Genomic DNA, 24171 nt, shown 5'->3' on the forward strand with positions numbered 1-24171 from the left:
TATAGATTCCACAGGAATGTTACCTTAATTAATTCCCGTTAAAAAATTGACGTGATTCTCATATATCCTTTGAGTAAGATATATTTAGATAAAACGTCGGGTTTATTGCAAAACTGAAAGCCATGCATAAATAATCCTTACGATATATAATGTGCCACGAAGAAAAATTGATTCATTAGTCAAAGCGTATAATCTGGGAAATGTTTTTTAATCAGTTCTTATCATATATAGTCACATCATCAATAAAAATTGATTGACCATTGTTTATTTTATGTAGCATTGTATAAAATTAGACATTATGCCTATGTGATATGAATGTCGATTTGGGGAAAGGAGGGGGGGAGGGGGTACTGATTGTTTGTACTGATGTGCAATGTATTCATGTATTGAATGTACAATTTGCAAATAAAGGACTATAATAATCAAATCATTGCATTGATTAAGAAGTCAATCTTTGTTTATTTGTTCCTATTACTTCTTTATCAATGTTAATGTTTGTCTTTTCTGAACGTTGGTGTCTGACCTCACCAAATATTCTACATGCTGATACAGATAATTATCAACTGGCAGTACTGAAAAATGTAATCGAACATAAAAATGCACTGAATTAACAATTGCAAGTTAGTTATATATTCTCATTCTTTTCATAATCAGTACTAATAAGTCCTTTGATTTGTATGTATTAATTAGAATGCCGTGTATGTTGCCAATCAATGGTGACCAAATCAAAGCAATGTTTATACATTTTTCATTGGTTCGACGAATTTATTGAATTTGTTCTTTGGGAATGGATTTATTCCATCCCTGTTGTTGATGAGAAGTTTCTAGGCGCCTGATTACATACTCTTTGCATCAAAAGAGATTATGGAAGTTCATTGACTGAATGGGGGGTCAGTGTTGGTCACTGTCTTTTCATCTTGGGACGGTTTATGTCAGTATGAGTGAAGGGCATCAAGCTGACGAATTTTACAAACAAAATAATTTGCATTGTCATTCATCGGTTCATTTTATTGGTAAATTGAATAATATAGTGACCTGCACAATATTGTTGTAGAATAAACTATAGTATATTAATGAGAAAATAAAGTGGACAGTTGTGACAGATTAAGGATTTAATTCTAGGGTTCGAGAGGGGTGAAGAGAATAATACAAAAAGGATATAGGGGGTATCAAGAATCATTTTTAGACCTCATTCACTCACTGAATATATAAAGAACTTGGGAGAATAAGCCTAAAAATGCCCAGTGTTTGAATAAATAAAAACTTGAAGTGAAATTTTCTTGGATATATATCATATCAACTTATATCAACGTTTTCTTGTTATCTACATCTTATGCTTCTGACTTTCAATCATGCATATGAGCGAAAAATTATTCGTCTATTAGCATGCACTAACAGAAGGAGGCAAATGGACCAATTTTATATACTTTATTTTTCCGTGTGAACAGGTCATTATTGAAAGTACGAATGAAAATAGATTCTTTGGTAATAAATATCATGGAGCAAGGACATACTACATGAAAACTTCAAAAGAACGATAACATTTTTCATTTTTATCTGCTTATTACTATCAATAGTAACAAGTTGTGATGGTGGATTAGTGATAAAAGCGTCGGTCTCACTGGGAAAAAAAAAAAACAAACAAACAAACAAACATACAAACAAAACAAAACAAGAAAAAAAAAACAACAACATAATTTGCATAATTCGGATCTTTATTTGTGTTCAATTCACACAGAACCAAAAATGCTTTTTTTTCCTTTGACGACAGCAGTTTCCCTAGAGAGTGTCTGGCAATATTTCACCTATTATAGTGTTACCGGGTTCACAAAGTAACAAATATTGTTGGTGTTCCAATCCTTTATATATCCAATATTCAATATTCAATATTCAACAGTCTGAAATAAACACAGACATTATTTAACACACAACAACACACACACATATAAAATACACAAAGAGAGATAACTCTTCTTGTTTCTTAATACTCACTATTCAATAAATATTTCAGGCATAAAAACTATTTCTCATATTAGTATAATATTGAGATTATTCCTACAAAAACTATAATTAACTGTATATGATTTACTTTCTTTGTATATCGTAATTCTTGTAAACTTCAGTGAATAAAATACGACAGCAGATATTCAAATGTAAGTCACTACTATTAATGAAATAGATACGTTTCCCGTTATGATTCACATAACAATGGAATGTAAATACATAATATACAGACTCACATTACACCTAACATGATACAAACATATACATCACATATCTTACCCAATATATGGTATCAGACCCTTGTTATATATACAGCAATTCAGCTACATGTACATCATATCAAGTGGATCTGAATAATAACAAATATCATAATATACTCTTTACTTATTAATTTATAAAAAAATGATTCACACATTCACTTTTACTATTCATCAAATGAATGTATTTATAATATTAAAATCAACTGACCTTCTATGGATAAATAAAGTCCAAGATCAATATATCACAAGAACTGAATGACCAAACTGATCATTCCAGACTCAACTTGAAAAATAATAATATTAATAGAAACTTCAAGATAAAAATCACATGACTTAAACTTTCAGCCAACCAAAACAAGAATTCAATGATCCATGAAAAACTGACCAGAACTGGTATGGAAATCCATTTCTGACATATTTAAATAGAATGAGAATAAATTTATGGAAAGCTGTTACTGTAAATGATAAATGTTTTAAATTAAATTTATTTTATAATCTGTTAAAATAAATCAACTCACACACTACTACAATAGTGATACGAAAAACATTCCCGTATTTTCTAAGTTAATAAACCAGTGATTTTCTCTGAAGAAATTGGGAGGGATATGATCTACATGTACCACTTTTTCATGAAAGGAGAAATGAACATATACAGGTAAGTACTCAGTGAAACATCGTTTTTCAAAGGAGGCGGCGGCAGAAAATAATTTATGAATTATTTATGATATTTATTAAAAAAAATCTGGAAAAAAAATGACAAGTAGGAAAAAATATACATGCATGGAAAGAAAATAAATAAATAAAGGAACTCCAATTTTTTAAATCTTGAGAGGGGAAATGTTGTCTCATTCATCATATTCGGCAGAAAAAATGCCGAGCTTCTTTAGAAAAAATAAATTATTAAACAATAAAAAACAAAAATTCCTAGGGAAGGGCGCCCGGCTCCCTTGTATTACTGACAGGCCTGGGTATTTTAAAGCGCGAAAAAATCGGACTGATACAACTATTAGATCCGCCTATCATTCTGGGAGCAGACGAAAATGAAACCAATTTTTCTGACCAATCACATCACTCGTTACGTTTCTGGTTAGATTAAACCACACCTTCATTTTAGCAGCCATATTGAACTCGGTTGAAAACTTTTACGAGTGACAATTTTGAAATTTGGTAAGTACTTTAAACATTTGTTAATCTTGTCTGACAGAGAAAATAGCAAGAAATCAGGGATTATTTTACAGTGATGACTTAAAGGCAGAAGTTGTCAATATATTTGTTAAAACACTTTTCTCCGAAACCCACCACAAGTGACAGGACAGGTTATCAACAGATTCCTGACGTGCCTTCGTGTTTCTGTTGTACATTTCCATTTCCGTAAACATTGCCACGTTCTGGCTTATCCTGCTATTTGTTTTGCATTCTTAAGTAGCATTAAATGATTTTATCTGGATAGTAAATCGAGATGAACTTTGCATTAACTTCCTTTGCTGTCACAGGTGTTTTTGGGATGTCACCCTCGGGCCTAGTATTTCTCACCTATTATGTGTTGCTCCGTAACAAGTATTCAGTCAAGAGAGCCACACTACTCTTTGAAGTATTGAATATGAATGTCACTTTTCATGGAATGCATACAGCAAATTTTCGTTAGATAAAGCTGCCTGTGTCAAAGTGTAGCTTCTTTTTATCTCAACCTTGCAGCTATACCCTGTATGTAATCCAAAGCACTGCATTCTGCATACATATTCAAGGTATTATGGACAGAGTAGAGTTATCACTGTTACCAGGGACCTATATACTAGTATATAGGTCCCTGCTGTTACATTGCAGTTTTCAGTTTAAAACTTGCTCTAAAAATACCTTCAAATCCAAATTACTGACCAGTCAACATTAAAAAGTATATTTCCATCTTAGATACATGTACTTGTTGCAGACTTGTCACCTGTTGGAAATTTACATCCTTGTAAGGAGTTTTAATGATAACAGAGATTGTTTTCAAGATGAGTATCACTTAGTTAGAATAATCTAACTGTGTTTCGGGACAAGCCCTCACCACAGTTAGAATACCCCCCTATACTTGCAATGTAGCAAATCGGAGTGGATCCACTCTGAAATGATTTTGAAGAATACAAAAGGGGTTGCACTGAAAATAACTACCAAATTAATCATAACAAACCTTTTTGAGATTGTAGATGCCTTTTAACCTAAAAAATAGAATTCATATGGAAAATTTGAACAAAAAAAAATAAAAACAATTTTTTAACCAGAGTAAGATAATGAAGATATATTGATATCAGAATAATTGATGATTCTTTCTTTGCTGATTAACAGAGATTTTTATATTAATGTTAAGGTTCTTGTTAATATACACAAGGAGATTGAATGGAGGCAGTGGTATCCTATGAACTCAGATAACACTTTATTTTTATTAGTAAAGTTGCATCCATATGCTATTTTTGGTGGAGGGATACTTTCTATGTATCTGAAGAGGAAAGAAACCCCTGGAAATATTGGATAATCATGATGCTGCTGTACTTCAGGATTTTTTTTTTCTTTTTTCTTTTTTTTTTTTTTTTGCAAGGAAAGGAATTCTTCTAAGAGACAAACAGTTACAAATTAAGTTTATACATATTACTTGCAGAATCAGTAAAAACAATCTTTCCTAATAAATCGGATTTTCACACGATACTTATACAAAAAGAAAAAAATCCAAAACAAAAAAACACCTTATTCTGCATATTCCTATTGTCAATCTTTTTTTAAATGTTACAACAAAATCTTTACACTTTTTTAATAGTTTATAAGTCTCTCACCTCCCCCCCCCCCCCCCCCCAAAAAAAAACTGTCTTTAAAAAAATTAAAAATCCATTCTTTTGCGGCCTGCATATATCTATATGTCTTTAAAATCATTCATAGAAAATATATATACTGTCATTTTAGATGTAGGTAAGTCATAGGAATGGTGTCCATTCTTATAAAAATGTGGTTTGTAGCACTAAATTAGACAACATTTCCTGATCCATTTCCTTTTCTGCGACTCATTTATTATAACAAAAACCCATGTTGACACGTCATCAATTGAATGTCTGTTTAGGAAATAATCATTACATTTCATATGATTGTATGGCATTGATGCATTGCCTGTGTATCAATCACACTTTAACAAGATTAAATTTGAACTTGTTTTATTAGGCTTGGATGTTGAGAGAGTTTACTACCGGTATTAACTTGGGGGGGGGGGGGGGTTATACATATACAAATTATTAATCTGAATCTGTTATCTTTTAACCATGTTAAGGGAAGCACATGTTAAGTGTATGTTGCTTATCTTGCATGTTCAGCTGTCATTAGACCAGTCATTGAGTTCATTCTTTCATAAGTCAGGAAACCAGTTTTCCAAGGCAGGGTCTCCGATATAGGCTCAATGTTTTGTAATGATTTGTGCGGTATATTCCCAGTCAAAGCATGGGAGGGTGTGTTACTGCTATGGACATTTAAATCTTGTACCTGTAGTTGACCATCACCAATAATATATATATATATAGGGTAGATCTGACAGTGCTTGACACACATCTCACCTCCAAATAAACAGAGGCATGCCATTAAATACCTAGCTCTACCAATGATCCCTTTTGTACTCATGTTGTAGAAGTCATATTGGAATGTCAGGACAGTAACTGGCTATTTACATTGCTTGCTGACTTAATTTACAGGGAGATAATTGTATTTCTTCAGTGTGCAGTAGATTTCAGGTGAACCTGTTGCACGTTTTTGGTTGTTTTTTTTTTAAAGTAGTAAGATATATGAGCAAATTAGGTATATTAACTAATGTTAGAAAGCATAAACAGGGGTATATTGTGTTCATTTTTGAAGAGCATTGCCAATACATATTATCATTCATTGTAGTAAACATTTAGAATGTTTTAAATATTTGCCATGATCATTGAACCTTTCAGTAACAAATCCTTTCACACCCTTTTGCCAACATTTTCATTCACTAGGAACTTCTGTTTTGTAGTAGCCCATATTATTATGTATTAGCTTCTTCTTCCATTTTTGAGCCCAGATGGTATGATTCATTATTAAAACAATAAGCTGCAGTGGTGATTAAGTTTGAACATTTAGTACATGAATCAACTGTACTGTACGTGCATGTACACATTACACATGGTATCATTGATACCTATGCAAACATCAATCAGTGGTTGGTCTGCATGTTGTAAAGATATGATGTACATATACAGGTATACCCTTTGATAAAAATGAATGGAATAATGAAAATTTTGATATGAATGTAAATCAAATAGATACAGTCATACCGTAAATTTTTGACCTAGATTTTTTTTTCTATGGTAATTTTGTGGTCATGGTTTCTTGATTTCATTGTTGAATTTCATGACATGGACATTAAAGTTCGTTTATGGGATGAAAGATTAGGAAATGTGAAGTCCTAATCTATGTAAGAGGAAGTGGCAAAAATCTTTTTTTTTTCCAAAATAGTTTCTAAGCTGCTTAAAGAGCTGTAAAATTAAAACGCTGGAGTAATTTGTGAGTACACCGTAAGTAAATGAATGAGGTTATTTGGGCTATTCTTCCAGCTATTTATATGAAGAGGAAAAATTTTTTTTTTTGAATTTGGAAACTTGACACTGAATTTTTATACATGCTTTGCCCTCTGAATGTGATTCCATGCATGACTGAGAACGACTGAGAATCTTTATTTTTTAAGTAAAGAATTTGGGGAATGAAATTTCAGCCAGCGAATGAAAAGGTAATGAAGGATAATTTTACTACAGGATGGTCAGGTATTTGTATTATTGTACCCACCCAGGTTAGAATGGCACATGACAATGAATTTTAGGCCTGGGTGCATTTAAAAAAATTTATATTAAAAAAATGTGATTGATAGTTAAAGGCATGGTTAAGTTTGCTTGGTAATCTATGCACATGGTCAAAGTTCATACACATTACTGTGCATCTAGCTGATGTGCATGCAAAAAGAGTTGAAGAGGATGTAGGTATGTTAGGTGACTTGCAGTGTGTAGTTTTGGCAGGATCCTATCTGCTCTAATCTCTCTGTCTTAATTAATTGATGTCTACATTTAACCTCCACCAATTTACTGCAGGAAATGTATATCTCCATCTTTAAGTTCAAGGACAATACTGCATGCGTTAGCAATAAATTTAATAATATGTTTTTGTATCTCCAGTTTTTTGCCAGGTTTCAGTCTCTGGTTGAACATGTTGAAGTGTCATCATTACATTTTTTTCCATTGAGGATATGTTTATATATTTAGTGGACAAACCAGTTGATATGCTTATATGCAAATTAACACAGGTATTAAAAGCTTGATGTAAGATGTCATGTGAATTTTTCAAAAGGTTGCAGATCCATCATGCTGGATTATATTCATGATATATTTAGATAACTCTTCAATTTCCTAGTGTACTTGACATTGGAGAGAATTTTAAGTAAGTTTGAGTCCAACAGATATATGGAATACAGAAACTCCTATAACATCTAATCCTTACGGGAGCGTAGCACAGTGATAACAGTTAAACATGTTAAATGTACCCAGTACCCTTTTATACGGTCTACAATGCCCTTTACAGTTTTAAAGTCAGAAGTGAACAACTACCATACAAAAAATAAAATTCTTTCAACCACGGATAAATCTATAAGATTTCAAGACTACATACATGTATTCATTTAAAAATTTTATGTATGGAGTAAGGAGGGGGAATAGCTTATTCTCTCTGGTGAGCCGTAATTGTTTTTAAATTATCAATGCTACAAACATCTGATTTCTGTTTGTTTACATTGTTATCATGCTTTAATGAGAAACTTTTAGGGTGGAGTACATAGACAAATGGATAATCTATAGACTGCTGGGATCTTGATGGGTTTGATAAGACATTGAATTGATACTGTTCATATACTGCTGGTACTTGAAACACAGTGGCATATTCATTGGGAAATGTATATTTTTTTACCATAGATATACTTCCTTTTTGCTATTTTTGGTAGGACTCGATCCATAGCCTTCTGTGCATGGTTATTGATATTATCTAAAAATGAAATATACTGTCCTTTTCCCACATCATAACCACAAGCAATGCATCAAGCTATAGCAGTGTATTGATTGTTGTTTATAAAACTGGCAACAATTGGTCAGAATGACTCTATGATTGATTAAAACACAAAGTGGAAAAGATTGTAAAGACTTGAATATACTTCACTTTAAAAGCATACTGAACAATTTTGTGTGTGTACACAAATCTATGTTGGCCACTGTTATATAATGGCTGTTAGACTGTGTGTCTATTTTGTCTTTGTTGTTTATTCATGATGTGGCTATGTCCACTATGTGTATTCCTGTTTGAGAACCCTTTGATTCTATTTCTGTTCCTCTGATAATAACTGCACTGACAAGGAGGAATTGTGTGGTTTTGTATTTGTAGAGAAGTTTTAGAATAACACAGAAAATAACTATTAAGTTGTTGTGTCCATTTGTTGAGTTTGTGTGTGCTATTGCCATTGGATAAGTGAAGAAGGTTAATTACTAGCTTTGTTATGATTAACAGGTGGTCACTAATGAGATTTTCGTATAATTTCATTTTAGGAAAGTGAGCATTATAAATGAATGTACCATCTGCCATCATTTGACATTTCAGATTTAAAATGTGTAACATAAAATGTTGTGAAGTTTGGAAACTTGAATGATGCTCTTATGTATGTTTTCAATTCCAACAAGTACATATAAATGCACTTTAATTTAAGTGACATGTAATACATTCTGTGTCGCAAAACAAAATAGTAATTAAAGAAGTTGTTTTTAGTCACCAAAAGGCATTAATAGGAACTACTTCCCAACAGTAGGAAGAACAGATAAATGTGTGTGAATTAAAAAAAAATCACTTGAATGCAATTAACAAGATTCCCATTACACACATTATCATTTCCTGCAATTAAAAATGATTAATTCTGTTTTTTAGATCTGCGTTGTTGAGTTCTGTGGATGAGTTGATACCCACAGTGTTGTGGAGATGTCTTTAAATGAGGACTTAGTACAACCTACTAATGATAGTTTCTGGGAGATCGGCAAGTACCATAGGACCGTCAAACGTATAGACAATGGTAAAGCATTATGTGACAGTCTTAGACAGCTGATTAAAGAGAGAAGTGAAATTGAAACATCTTATGCCAAGAACCTCACAAATTGGTCCAAAAAGTGGAATGAGTTTCTTGATAAAGGTAATACATGTAATAAAACAATAACTCATTAATAAGTAATTAGAGTTGTTTAATTTATTTCCTAAGAAATAGATTTCTTACAGATAAGAAGTGATTTATCAGTAATAGCCAAATAAGAAGTTACACCATACCAACAAATGTACCATAATTTTACGTTCAGAAGTTCTGTAAATGATCTGAGAGCTTCCTTTCTAGCAGTAATGCCACATAACTCTAATTTCCTCTGATTTAATCAGTATGCTTGAGATACTTTGTATCTCATGAATATTGTTCATTAGGGTTGGCTGATCTACACCTAATTTCCTTCTGTAGGTAATGAATATGGTACTATACAGGCGGGCTGGAGAGGGCTCCTACAGGAGGCTGATAGTCTAGCTGATTTACACAATGTAGTGTCCGAGAACTTAATGACTAAAGACTATGCCAGCATTAAATTATGGCAGAAAGAAAACTATCACAAATCCATGATGCATTTTAAAGAAACAAAAGAGCTCGAGGAAGGGTTTAAAAAAGTGAGTTTTTTTTATTTAATTTTGTGTGACATATAATGATTATGAAAGATTTGGAAAGAATGAGTTGTAATTTTTTGTGCTGGTAACATGCCAGCTTGGGGAAATGATCTTTTTTGGGTTTTTTTTTAATGACACCAAGTAAAATCTGTCGTGACTAAAATTAATAGATATGAAGTGTCAGAAACCACAGGATTTCTCTCCCTTACATTAAATTCAATGAGTTGTAACAGTGAGAAATCCGATTGATTCCAATGAAGAAAGATATGAAAATAAAAGAGTATTATAGAGTTGCTTGCATGTATACCATTTGACCAGCTTTTGTGGTGAAATCAAAATTGGTATTAAAACTTTAGTTCATTGCATGCAGCATGTGTCCACGTTATGTCACTGAATTGCAGTGAAAACGAGAGTATGTAAATTTATTTTTAGGCACAGAAACCATGGGAAAAGAAATACACAAAAGTTATGCAGTCTAGGAAAGATTATCATGCAGCGTGTCGAGCAGAGAAGAGCACAGCTAACCAAGAAAATAACGCTAGAGGAGATTCGGCAGTATCCCCCGATCAGGTACGAATTGTGTGTGTGGAATACTGGAGCTAAGAGTCCAGAGAATAGAGAAAAAATTATGAAAATTTTTTAATCGCAATGACAGTTGTTAGACAGTACAGTTCTATCTATTGTCTAGTATGGCCATTGGTTTTAGTATGATTACATTTCTCAACAATTTTGTCTCGTACATTGCAGACATCTGAAATTGGTGCACATGAGACAAAGGTGTGAGTTCTATTGTGTTGCTTGTCTCTGAGGAGCAAACAACTGTTTAATTTCTAATATCCTTGTTTTAACATACTGTAGATCACTCAATTTTCGCGACACATTTTCGTGAGATAAGTATTTGGTATTAATTAGTGAGACAAAATTTTCACGTATGTTGGTTATTGCTGTATGTATTCTATGTTAATAGCAATATATACACGAGAATGAAATTTTGGCGAGCAGACTGGTTAGTGTAATTACACGAAAATGAAGTTCTCTCGAATAAAAAGTGATTTACAGAAATTATCTATGAAATTTGAATCAAGGTGAGACGTGTTTTTTTAATGCATTTGTTTTATTGATGCAGAACAAGTGTTTTTCAGAATATTGTGTTTGTTTCCTAGGATATGATGTACCCTTTTTGCATGCATGCATTTTGTTTCCTAAATATTTTTTTCACATCAAATATTTTGCAGTTGTGACTACTCATTAATGTTAAAAAAAATATTGCAGTGACGAAATATTCTTTCTAAGTTTAAACATTGCTAACATGATCTTTGTTGAAATTATTAAAAATATTCTTGTGAATTGAACTGAACCGAGTTTAGTATTGAATTTCCATGCTAAAATTGATTTTTTCAGGAAAGTAATTGATAATATACCCTTCCTCAATTTTGCAGTTGAAGAAAATCCAGGAAAAATTACGGAAATGTCAGCAGGATGTAGAAGCCACCAGAGACAAATACGAAGCTTCATTAAATGACCTCAATAGTTATAATGCTAAATATATTGAAGATATGAATGAGGTAATTTGATGTCCAGGAAACTATCCTAGTGTTACTCTGATGGTACAGTTTAAAAAATAATTGTGTTTTATAAAAAGAGAAATGAAAACAAATCTTTATACTGCTTTTGAATTATTAATGTCAGGTCTGTGTGCAAGCAAATTCTTAAGAATTAGGTGGTTAAGCAAATCATCTTAACAGATTATTGCAGCTCTCCTACAGATATATCAAAATACTGATTTTTTCCCCCCAAACATTTATTTTAGGTGTTCCAAAAATGCCAAGACTTTGAGAAAAGTAGAATAGAATTCTTTAAGAAGACAATGTTTGAGATCCATCAACATCTTGATCTGTCTGTTGAACCAAAGTAAGTGCAAGAATTCAGTTCAATTGCAAGCTAACCATTCTGAAGTTTAACTTGTGCTGAATCTCTGTCATCAGCATCCCATGTTAATGATTTTGGAGCAGGTCCATTCCATGGTAATTAACTGTTAGTTTTAGCTTGACCAGGCTTACATGGATGCTGTATCTTGAGATACTTACAAAAGACTTTCTTTAGGATGTTCCAAGTGGCTTGTATTTTGGACAATAAATGAAAAATCTGTAATGATGAACTTGCATGTAACTAATGGATCTTACTGAATATTCATTTGGTATGAGATGTTGCCTTACTTGTGATGAAATTTGTGGATTACAATCTTTGATTACCTAACCTTTCCCATTAGTCAAGTTTCATACAGGTAATTGCTGTAATGGGCTTCACGTATTTAGCGTTATCTTTTTTGTGTCAAAAATTGAAGGGTAGTAGATTTTTTAAACAAGTAAGTTTGATCCAGTTGCATCTGAAACATATTATTTAGGTGATCAATATACAGCATATACAATATTTTTGGGGTACATCATTGACAGTTTCAAAGAAATTTCTATTGACTCGTCAAGTAGCTTTGAGATTGTTTTTATGATGTGTGTGATTGTTGAGATTGTTTTTATGATGTGTGTGATTGTTGAGATTGTTTTTATGATGTGTGTGATTGTTGAGATTGTTTTTATGATGTGTGTGATTGTTGAGATTGTTTTTATGATGTGTGTGATTGTTGAGATTGTTTTTATAATATGTATGATTTTTTTTCATGCCTAGCACACTTTGTTACAGGTTTTCACAGGTGTACAGTAACCTTCACAGTACAATAGGTCAGATAGACCCTGACAAAGATCTGAGATGGTGGTCAACAAATCATGGAGCGGACATGCCCATGAACTGGCCAACATTTGAGGTTTGTTGGTCAAAATGTAGAATTTGAATACATGAACATTTTGAAACTTCACATTTTTAGAGCTTTTGAAATTGGTCCATTTGATAAGATCACATGAGCCAATTTTCAATGTTTTTGTTTTAAGAAAATTGTAATAGCACTGTTATTCATTCTTACAAAATGTTTTATTAAGGCTATGTGTCTTTGATGTGGTTCTCATATAATTACACAGAGGAATGTTGAAAGAAATACACCTATTGATTTTGGGGTCTCTCACTCAAAGATTAATGATTTCAATGTTTCTGAGGTCTCTAGATGCATATAAAGGAACACTGAAGTATTAATCAGTTGTTTTTCTGAACAGGAATATTCCCCCGAGCTACAAAACATTTCCAAGAAGAAGGACTCACAGCTGGGTGGAAATGATGGCATTACAATCACCAGTATTCGTCATAAGCCAGATTCGTTTGTTCAGCAGTCAGACTCCTTTAATTCTCATCAGAGACAGACGTCTACAGAATCACCCAGGTCCTCAACAGGTTCTAATGTACAACAACAACAACAACAGCCTCAACAGTCCTCAACGCTTCGGTAGGTTAAGGTTTTATTATTTTACTTTGTTTGCTCAGGGTGTATAGTTGTTGAAACTTGAGCATTGAGAATTCTTGATCTCTAACAAGTCACAGTTATAGTTTTCAAAATATTTGTAGAGTGTTCAGAAGTCCTGATTTGTTTGTTACTGACATGTTTTCAGTGCATATACATGGACATGGGGAGAAAAAAAAATTAAATACATTTCAAGTAGCGTAATTTGGTAATAAGTATTGATTTACATGTTATTGGTATGAAACCTACACCAGAAAGATTTCACTAAGATTAGACCATGACCAATTGGTCATGTGTAGGGGCAGGTTTTCTTACAAGTTGCATTCAGAGAAAATGAAACATCATTTAAGAATAAAATTATTAGCATTGTGCTGTGAAGTAACTTAAGTTTATAATGACTTGGGTTCAAAAAATGTTAGAAAAAGGGAAGATAGTGTGATTTACATGGAAGTGTCACTCTTGACATGGACAACCTTGACCTTTTCACCTTAGTGTCCAGTCACCTTTGACCTCATTCTGGGGAATGATAGCCTTTACTGTAAGAACTCTTCATGACAATTTTACCAGGAAAATTTCATTTGATGGATTCTCCTTACGAAAGAAGGAAAAAGATAAGGCATCCAAAAGGAAAACTATGTTGGATCAAGCTAAACAACCGAATGTAGAGGAAGTCAAAAGAAATTCCGATCCATCCCGAGTGCAGCAGCCCCCTGATTCTGCACGGCTTGCTCAAATGGACACTGATGTCTCACAAGCTGACATTGTGCAGAAACAACAAGGGGGAGAGAACTACATCAGATCAACGTCGTATGACGAGTCACTCAATCCATTCGGCGATGATGATGATGCTGATGAAGCCAATGTAACTGCAGAATCTCATGTGTATCAGGCAATAGATGAGGCACGAGGGGAAAACAAGTAAAGATTACCTCTCTTGGAATGACGCATTGTGTTGCATTTGTTGTAGCTGTTGCAGTCATGCATCCTGTTGCATATTCTCTTGGAATGATGTTCGCCTACCAGTAGCACCATATGAAATGTTGCATCTTATAAGCTATCCAATGCACCCCTCTTGAAACTGACCTTTTATCAACTATAGTATCCATAATCTTTTAAACAACAGACAATGAAATTAGCACCAGTAATATTAACTCTAGATGTAGATACTCCATTAATAGCTTGCAAAAAAAAAATATGTATAACCAACTAAAACCTAATTGATAGCCTAAATTTTCTTAAACATGTATATTTTGCTGTATTTATTGGCTATATTCTGTTCTGCTTGGAAGTTAAGCCTTGACTTTCCTTATGGCTATTACATGTATGAGAAATGACAATGAAGATTTTGACCTCTTTATAAGGGAGAATGTAAAACCATGGCACAGAAATATTTTTTCCTGAACTTCTCATTTGTATAAATACATCTTTTGAAATATCTACAGATCTCCACTGCTTTACTTATGGATTTCCTTTCTTGGGTTGATTTCCTAGCATTCTTATGATTTGCTAATTTCTATTTATTTGCAGGTCTTATACTAATTACACATATTTCAGGTTTGTTATAACCCTTTTTCACTTGCTGTTGTCAGGTGTTTAGTTATAACTTTTATACATTCCTAGGGCACAGAGGGTGTTACATCCCTCCCATATCTACTTTTGTAAACTTTGTCATCCTATCAAGTGGTTTGTTTACATTCCGTAAGGTGCCATCAGGATCTAGGAATTTCATAAGTGTTGTTACAATTTTTTTTGAGTATGTGTAACAATTCCTCTTTATTTTTTTCGTAAAATTTTGAGAAATCTATATTTGGTTGTTGTAGCAAAATATAGATTTATTGTGAAATTTCATGTCAGCATGTGGAGCTACTGGTAAAGTTTTATTCAGGCATTCTTAATTATTTTCATTTCCAAAATGTTCCGATTTTAGTTGATTCAGGATATTTTTATTTTTATACTAGCAAAATTTGAACTCTCACTAACCTATTTTTCTTACTTCTATTGTATGTGATGAATTCTTACTTAATACAATTGCATGTCTGTAACACATATGAATATATGTTGTACATGTATTAAGTACATTGTACTAGTAATTACGGTAAATATGTTATTGAATGTAGAGAAATAGTTCAGTCTGATCAAAGTCAAAACTTGCAAATAAATTAACCATTTTATTGAAAATATGGGGACAACTATTTTTTGATAGAGATCTAACTCCACTGCTAGAAAGTAAATTGAAATTATGAGTACAAGTAGCTTTCATATTTTTGCATGGTACTTTTCGACGAAAGATTAAAGCTACAAGTTTGTAATGAACATTGGACATCGCACCATATCACCATATAATGTTTTACTTATGTTGTATACTAAAAGATTTCTTCTCAATCTACAGCAAGGAGGCTGAGAAGAAGGAGGAGCCAGCGGTAGTGGAGGACACAAACCCCTTCGCTGACGACGTAGATGAACCCCCCTCTCCCTCACCAGAGGATTCCCCACGGCAGGTGAACGGGAAGGAGGGTGTTCCTGTCAGGGCTCTGTACGATTATAACGTGACAGAGGAGGATGAATTAGAACTCAAGGCTGGTAAGTCATGTCTGTAAGCTATAACCTGGGGGTTGCTTCCCCCTGGTAAATATTGAGCAAGTTTCATAAAATTTCAAAGAATTTCCACCATTGACATGTAGTTAGTATAAATATTAAATAAGTATAATTTTTTTCCAAGCTAAAAGGTAGTTAAAAAAAATTGTGCATATTTTATTGATAGCTGCAGGATTGAGTGCCCTGAAATGTATTCTGTTTGGTCTTCTCACAAATATTTTCAGGCATGTAGTGATGTACATCAGGCATTTATCACTGGAAACATTTTCAAATTATCCAAACCTACTCTTGGATTACATTTAGATAAAGAATTTAAAAGTAATTGTCTTCAAGGATAATTTTTTCCCCCCAATTTCAAATGTTAACAACAATGGCAAATCAAAATGAATACCATTTATTTTAATGAAGGTGAAAAGTAGAAATCTGAATTTGGTTCAGTGGTAGGTATTTCATATGACTTCAGATAGTTTAATCACATTATGTTATCTCTACTCAAAAGTGCAATGTAAAGGCCATAACATCTTCTTTTACATATATATGAATGATGTACAACCAAGATATTTGGCTGTAGCATGTTAAATTATTATTCCTCAATTAGCCAAGATGTACATGTACCTAATTAGAATGTTTTTTTTCTTTTCTTTCTTGGAAAAGGGAAAATATAATACATGTAATTACACAGGATCAAATTTGATTTATAGATACTTGGTATATGGTACATACATGGTACATGTCAAATAAAAAGTAACTCTTAGAAATTGTTAATTATGTATTTCTTATATATGATTTATTAAGTTTCTTCATCTTCTAAAATGAAATTGAATAATCAATATGTTAATTTCCTCAGAATTGGGGGAAGGTATAGAAAAGCTTTATGATGATGTATTTCAAAAATAAAATTTTTAAAAGACATCTCTTTTTGTGGAAGCCATGAATGATTTGATTTGAATCTATTGTCATGATGTCTTTTTTCTTTGTAGGTGATGTCTTTGTCAAATTATCTGAGGAGGATGAGCTAGGCTGGTGTAAAGGTTACAAAGACGGCCGAGAAGGATTGTACCCCGCTAATTATGTAGAACCTGTATAGATCTCCAGAGCTTCGCCATCCCACCAGCGTTTGGAACAGAGGACATATCCTACATGCTGTTCAAACTCTCGAATAACCATGATCAAACGTTTAATATTCAAAGCATTGGAATGTGACAGGGCGGCTACAGCTTGTTATTACATGTATAATGATATTACACTTGTTATATCTGTTACTTAATGGTTAGCAGTACTTGTTTGTGTATGGTTGTCTTCACGGACATTAGGTTGTTTTCATTTATAGACAATATTGTTATAATCAGAATCTTCTGTAGAGTTCTCCATTCCTCTGTGGACACTGTTTTAATTAAGCAGAATGTGGTAGAAAAAAAACAGTGATGTTGTACAGAGAAGTGAGTTAACATGAAACCTTCCAGACAAAATGCGATAAACTACAAAATAGGCTTCATGTGATATACACTATTATATTATTAGTATGTATGTATGTACATCTCTCTTGCCACCATTTTTGTTAATAAAAAAATTTCCATCTTTTAGTAGAGTAGGCTTTTTATGTTGCTAAGTTCACTTCTTGACTTTCCTTTAACTGAAACCCTTATGGTGAAACGGTTATGGTACTTGAAATAAAATTTTTGAGTCTAGATTTTTTTTCTCCAGAATTTATGTTTACATAATTGACATATCTTTAGAAAATTTTCACTGGAAGTTTCATATGTAGAATTGTAGATATCTACCTCAGGACAACATGTATGTTAATTAACTTTCATCTTGGTAGCTTTTCTCTTTTTCTCCAATCCTTATTGCTACGCATTCACTTAGTACATGTATGTATTGACTTCATGAGCATGTAAATCCATATTTAGGGTAGGTCTCTTTAATTTAAAAGCACTGTTTTGTTATCGCATGAGCTTCCAGTTTGTGATCATGTCATTTTGTGATCTCTGTATTTTGCCATCTTTGCTTGATTGTACATTCCGCACTTATATTGTGATTCTACTTTTTTTAGAGAAAAAAATTAGTGTCAGAAACACAAAATATCTGCTCATTTTCCAAAAACAATGTTCTAAGTATGATGTTAAAAGCTATACTTTTATCATAGGTTTTGAAAACTTTTAATTTACAGTTGATGAACATTTTTTTTTAATTGTGTAAATTTCTGATTTCATAGAAAAAAACTTGTTTTTCTCTCTAATTATGTTTAACAAAATTCTGAATGTAGACTTCCAGCGTGTTTTTCTGATTAACTTTATTTCTGATGTTTCTAGTATTTTTCTGCTGCTGAGATATTTTGTTCTGGCTTTTTTTATACCTTGGAATGTTATGTAATCTATACATAAATATTTAGTGGTTTACCACTTGTTACCCAGCCCTCTCCTTGCACACTTGGAGACAGCAAAGCTAAACAAATCTATGATCAAATCATGTTCTGATGGACAATTTTTTGTGAACCATTGATCTTATGTACAAAATGATGAAAATGGCAGTATGATAAATTCTTTTCATGTGCTGTCAAGTCCCTAAACATTTGTGTCTCGGATTATTTGGATTTTTGAGCGGATAAGATTCCATGTGTTTTTGAGAGGTTCCATGTTAATTGATATATATCCATTTTATGATAATATTTACATTATTATGTGCCAGTGCTAGATTTCATATATGCAATTATAGAATGTATAGTGTTCATATTACTATGTTAGAAATGTACAGTTAAAGCAGTGTCGCAGTTGTCTCCCTTTTGTGGGAATCCATTTTGTTCACAAATTCTTCGAAGTGCTGTTACCGTACTTTATGGTAGCCATTATTCTTTTGAAGTGATTATTCTTAAGTATGATTTAATCTTCCTGTACAGAAAAAATATTTTCATCATCAGATTTTTTTTTTACAGTATACCATCTAATGGAATTAATTATACAATGGAATATAAAATTTTCAATTTGATCCGATTTTAAATATGATTAAGCATTCAAATTTGAGCCTTTCTGGTTGTATCAGTTTTACTGTAGAATTTTGATTTCTGCCTTCAGTTGAGGAGTCTGTGTTCTGTTTTAATAGTACTGAAGAGTGTCTTTGTATATTACAAATATTATGAATTGTGTACAATGTATACCCAATGTGTAGCTGGGAAAAACTGATAGTTATTTATTACTGAAAATAATTGCAATAAATAAGATCTAACAGTTAGCAGTTTGTTTGTCTGACAAAGTAAAATGTAAAGTATGTACACAAGAAAGCTCTGCTTTTAGCGATAACCACAAGACAGAATGCTTGCCTGTTTTGCTTAAGCCAGATTGGTTACATGGATTTAATCCCTTACTGCAATTTTTTTATACTAAAAGTTTGTGTAACAAGGATGCTCTAGCAATGCCTTTCCCCCACTGGCAGTTTGGCACCAGCAAATCTTACTGCATACATTCATAGAGATTGATAAGCATGAAACAGAGAATTCCAATGTGCTAGCACTAGAGGTCTAGGATAAAATTGATATCCCCAACCTAAATAATCTTGAGTGTACTTCCATACAAGGCCATAATTTATTGCAGCCCGGAGGACCGGGCTGCTCTATACATATAAGTTTAAGTGTTGGTATATGGGGATTGAGGTGGGAGAAGTTATTCAGAATTAAAGGTTTTCTAAACATTAAAAAGATTGTTAATCAGAATGTTCTTTCCCTTTATAAATTACGAGATACACAATATATTTACTTCCATAAAGTGAATCTGTAAAAATATATATGTTTTTCATATTTAATATATAAAGTTGCTTATCATTTACTATCGAAAAAACGAGTCCCTTTTTTTAGAACATCGAATTTTACTTATCGCATAAAAACGTAAAAACGTACTTTACACAGTTCGTGTTTTATATTCTTAAAGTGATAGACATTTTTGAAAAAGGTGATGCATGCGTCTGGTTTCAATTTATATTTTGTGCAGCCAACATTTACTTGAGGAATTGATAAAGTTTAAAAGGGTATCGTTTTTGTTCGATTTTCATCCGACTATAGGTTTTCAAAATATTCTCGACTGTCGTCTCCATCATTTAGACGCATGCCTTTTTCACACATATCGAAGCGGTTTGATGATCAAGACTCATTTCCATTGTTTACTGTATTTATTTCCCGGGCGACAATTGATGGTTACATCAATGTTTTCTTGTACCTTACTGTTAGAAATATCAAATCCCACATAAAGCTGTCATGTATACAATAATTGACCAATTTTCAGTGAAATGCTTAAAAACTTCTATCACTTAAAATTTCTGAAAAGTTTCAATTTTTCAAAAGTGCTTAATGAACCTACTTCTGTCAGATGGTTTTTAAAAATTCTATTGAAAAATAATTTCATCAAAATAAATTTTCAATAAATAGAGAACCATAATTCCCTCAAAAAACTCAGAATATTAACTAATCTCAAACTTTATTTACAACTTTACTATTAACAGTAGAAGACCAAATCCTAGTCCAATATCTAAAATGTTAATTTAAAACAAACAAACCATAAAACGCTTATTATTTATTAATAAATCCGAATTAATTCTATTTCTGTATGAGCCATATATCCAACAAGAAGGTTAAAATGCCATGAAACTCAAAACATTATCAGCAGCATCAGAACAGTTAAAGTTTGAACCCCAGAGACACTGACTCGCTGCTTGATCTGCAAGTCTTCTACAATGTTTGACCTTAAAAAACTGCTGAATTTTTTTTTCTGGTCAAAAAGAAAAAGGCCAGCTGAAATAAGAGATTCAAAGATTAAAATCTCCGAGGATGATTTTGATTTGTTCATAATCCAGATGGGAACCATAAGTTGCGGGTAAAAGATTGAATTCCGAATCATACCAAGAACATTGAATACTCTGCTCTTGACCCATAGTGCACCATTTCACTACACTCCTCCCTTGGCGGTCTTTGGAATTTTTGTCAGCGCCTCCCTCTAACAAGAGCTGAACAGTGAACAGTTTTCCAAAATAAGCTGCGCAGTGGAGTGGGGTTAATCCTTTGCCATTCAGATCACCAATTTGTTTCTTTCCCTTTTCTGACTTCAGTATCACCCTCACCACCTCAATGTGCCCCCGCATACAGGCGAAATGAAGGGCATTATTATTGAATTTGTCAGTAGTCAACAGGAATTTTTCATTTGTTTTAATTAGACATTCCACAATGTCCTGAAAACCTCCATTTGCTGCATAATGAATACAGCAACGTTTAAAAACCGATTCGTCTTTCACGTGATCCAGTAAACTATTGGAACTCATTCGTTCCAGTATTTGTTTCACAATTTCTTTGGATCCACCACGGCATGCTTTTGCTAGATCTCGGTGGTTCAAAGAGATTAATTGGCCATTCGATGTTAAGATTTCGAATATTTTGTGGTTTCCTTTTAAGCATGCCCTCCACACGCCTTCCTCTATACCAGTTTGTGTTTGGGATTTCGCCAAGGTCCGAACTGTTTCAATATTGTTTGCCAGAATAGCATCAAGGAATGGACATGAATCTGTAAGATTTATTTCTATTTTTAATCATACAATCATTTAATAAAGTAATATTGCGAGTAAATTTTGAGAGAGAGAAACTTTGACGGTGCCGCATAACATTTAGGAGAGTAGGGAAGTTAACCGAAGCTCTTACTAAGATATGCGCAAATATAACCTTATTGTGACCTAAAACCAAATGCATATTCTTTACAAACGTATCAACTTACAGTGAGTCTTCTCAATTCGTATTTTTCTGACCTCTAGGTCTTCATTAAGCAAACAAACTTATCATTATTTAAATCTTTTTACACACAAACGCAATCTTCTCAATTTAAAGGGACAGTAATGTCGAATAAAAGCCAATGTTAAAATAAATTGAAGATTTATTGTTTTACGATGTGCATTAACCGGACTACTCTATCCATAGAGAGATAAGCTACCCTTTTTATACCTAAAAAAGTGATAAGAATTAAGTCCAAGCAAATTTTGTGTACCAAAGGGTAAAAAAGAAGGCAAAAATCATTGTTGAATATGAAAATTAATACAGCCATTTCACGCCAATGTCAGAGTTATCTCTCTTAGCTTAGGTTCGTTTGTCCTTAAGCCCATACCGTTTTCTTCATTCGAGTCATCTATGTCTGGTTCGGGCCTGTCCTCCAAAGACTCCTGTCTGGTAGTGTTCTTTTTCCCTAAAGATACATGATTAATATTCATAAAACGACTAGGACAATCAAAGAAAAAAAAAGCTTAAACAACTTAATCGCAACGCCATTCTTACATTTATGGATGACTTTGTCTAGTGACAATCTTTTGGCACATTCGGATGTTGCAAAATCGGGAGTATCGAGACGGCATACCAAGGACAAAAACGCATTTTCATGTGGTGTTTCATGCACAAGTCTCTTCAGAATCTGTATTTGAATAAAAATGCATGACAAAATTTGACTCCTCGAAATATTAAATATACACTGTATACTTGTCTGGTACATTTGTTCATTAAAAAAACAAACAAACAAAACAAAAACAAAAAAAAAAAAAAAAAAAAAAAAAAGGAAGAAGAAAAGAAGCACATTTAATATTTTGATAATCCAACCCCTTCCTGTTTAATTCAAGAAAGTCTTACCAAAACTTAAGCCTTATATTCATGTTAAGCACAAGTACACTGTGGTCGAGTTTCTGTTGTCATTTAACTTTTACCCCCCCCCCCCCCCACACACACACACAAGGAAATTCCTTATTATCCGTTACATACCTCCTTAAGTCTGGGATATATATCATCAAACTTTTCCCTCGTTATTTTATTAGACGATGGCAGGTGATGACAATCATTTCTTATGTCCCCGATTCGAATAACATCTGCTCCAATGCTTTTATCTTCTGCTTTCAGTTTTTTCTTTGCCCACCCATTTTCTGGTGGGGGAACAGTGCCTATATTTCTGACCAACACACACAACAAACGGACATCAAGTTTGTCAGGATCTGCAGAACCTTTGATTTCTCCGAGAATCTTTTTTTCATCCTGATATATTTTGTTTATTTTCACTAGCCGATCAAGAATCTTTCGTTTTCGTTTCAAAAGACATCCAAGCGGTTCCTCTGTTTCCAGAAGATAAATTAGGGGGAGTTTTGTAAAGTCTAACAAAGAGGATAGCCTGATGAAATTGAAAACCTCTTCTGTGAATTCAACATTAGAACTTGTCATATTTTCGTCCGGAGCACTTTCAAGGGGGCATTTCCTCGGAATGCTCAGGAAGACTGGAAGTTTAGAGTTTGCATTACCTATAGGTATATGTTCAGGGGTTCCCCGATAGATATACCATTTCAATAAATATATCCTTTTCGTGGAACTGTTTTATTAACACTAATCGTGGATACGTTAACACTATATAACTGCTACACGTGTGATAAGATCATTCCCAGAGACGGAAGCCGTTTATTCTATAATTGTTCTTCTCGTTTAAATTTTGAGGGTTATTTCCTAAATCATATTTAGAACAAGTCGTAATTTTGTGTATTACCTGTAATCTATTTATAGGTTTAAAGATCCCTGGTAAATTATGTTATCAAAGGTCATTCAAACAAATAATCCACATGAAGGGTGGAGCCCTTGTTAATTTACAGGTACCTTATCTTCATGTAAATACAAAATTATACACAACATATTGATCATTCAGATCGTTCATAATTTTTTTTATTAATGTACAATTCTGTAAATCTATATAGAGCTTTCTAGTTCATAGAGAGCAGAAATATAGCACATATCATGAAGTATAATTCAATAAGAGTCGTTTAAAAGTGAAAGAAATCTGAAATACTGGATGGGCTGTCTTTGGTTCATTAGACAAATCAAAGACAAAGCACCACAACTTGAAATGGACACCACTCGGTAATACAAAAGTTTATCTACAGACAGGCACGCACTATGTGATTGAGCCGGAGGGGAAAGTGGATCGGTTTCCTCATCGTTTTGCCCTAAATTTTCTTTATCTAAATTGTAGAAGTGAATAAGCAAAAGAATAACACTTATATAAGTGTATCCACTCTGTTACCTCAAAGGATAGAATTTGAAGCCCCTTCCCAACGGCCCTTTTAAATAATGAAATATATTGCATGATAATTTTTAACTAAATC

The 24171-nt window shown here is 33.0% G+C and overlaps 2 protein-coding genes across 6 annotated transcripts; one reads left to right on the top strand and one right to left on the bottom strand.

Moving 5' to 3' along the window:
• Window positions 1–3366: 3366 nt before the first annotated feature.
• On the top strand, window positions 3367–19248 carry LOC133184642 (protein kinase C and casein kinase substrate in neurons protein 1-like). 5 transcript variants are annotated; one of them, XM_061319727.1, is made up of 12 exons: window positions 3369–3431; window positions 9255–9513; window positions 9826–10025; window positions 10455–10592; window positions 10770–10799; window positions 11462–11587; window positions 11833–11933; window positions 12720–12840; window positions 13184–13410; window positions 13918–14343; window positions 15815–16005; window positions 17001–19248. In XM_061319727.1, exons 2-12 carry the CDS (start codon window positions 9306–9308, stop codon window positions 17105–17107), a joined length of 1875 nt encoding a protein of 624 aa, XP_061175711.1. In that variant the 5' UTR covers window positions 3369–3431; window positions 9255–9305; the 3' UTR covers window positions 17108–19248. The 5 variants fall into 5 exon arrangements, with proteins under 5 accessions (XP_061175733.1, XP_061175711.1, XP_061175727.1 ...); XM_061319743.1 differs by having other exon boundaries at window positions 3371–3431; window positions 13993–14343; XM_061319749.1 differs by lacking the exon at window positions 10770–10799 and having other exon boundaries at window positions 3367–3431; window positions 13993–14343.
• A 1563-nt stretch (window positions 19249–20811) lies between these two features.
• LOC133182219 (ankyrin repeat domain-containing protein 17-like) lies at window positions 20812–23250 on the bottom strand. The gene is made up of 4 exons (XM_061316976.1): window positions 22793–23250; window positions 22319–22451; window positions 22152–22229; window positions 20812–21560 (listed from the first exon to the last, which is right to left on the bottom strand). Exons 1-4 carry the CDS (start codon window positions 23240–23242, stop codon window positions 20812–20814), a joined length of 1410 nt encoding a protein of 469 aa, XP_061172960.1. The 5' UTR covers window positions 23243–23250.
• Window positions 23251–24171: the final 921 nt, after the last annotated feature.

This window comes from Saccostrea echinata, unplaced genomic scaffold (assembly GCF_033153115.1).
Source record: "Saccostrea echinata isolate AGI-Se365-2 ecotype Australia unplaced genomic scaffold, CSIRO_AGI_Sech_v1 ptg000001l, whole genome shotgun sequence".
NCBI classification, from domain to species: Eukaryota; Metazoa; Mollusca; class Bivalvia; order Ostreida; family Ostreidae; genus Saccostrea; species Saccostrea echinata.

What these genes read in the sequence shown, in the direction of transcription:
- LOC133182219 (XM_061316976.1), bottom strand. Translation starts at nt 23,242, where the DNA reads ATGACAAGTTCTAATGTTGAATTCACAGAAGAGGTTTTCAATTTCATC. An exon ending in AGACAAAGTCATCCATAAAT is followed by an intron (nt 22,230 to 22,318) that starts GTAAGAATGGCG and finishes ATGTATCTTTAG; the next exon opens with GGAAAAAGAACACTACCAGA. An exon ending in TGACTCGAATGAAGAAAACG is followed by an intron (nt 21,561 to 22,151) that starts GTATGGGCTTAA and finishes TAAATCTTACAG; the next exon opens with ATTCATGTCCATTCCTTGAT.
- LOC133184642 (XM_061319727.1), top strand. Translation starts at nt 9,306, where the DNA reads ATGTCTTTAAATGAGGACTTAGTACAACCTACTAATGATAGTTTCTGG. An exon ending in TCGAGGAAGGGTTTAAAAAA is followed by an intron (nt 10,026 to 10,454) that starts GTGAGTTTTTTT and finishes ATTTATTTTTAG; the next exon opens with GCACAGAAACCATGGGAAAA. An exon ending in TGAACTGGCCAACATTTGAG is followed by an intron (nt 12,841 to 13,183) that starts GTTTGTTGGTCA and finishes TTTTCTGAACAG; the next exon opens with GAATATTCCCCCGAGCTACA.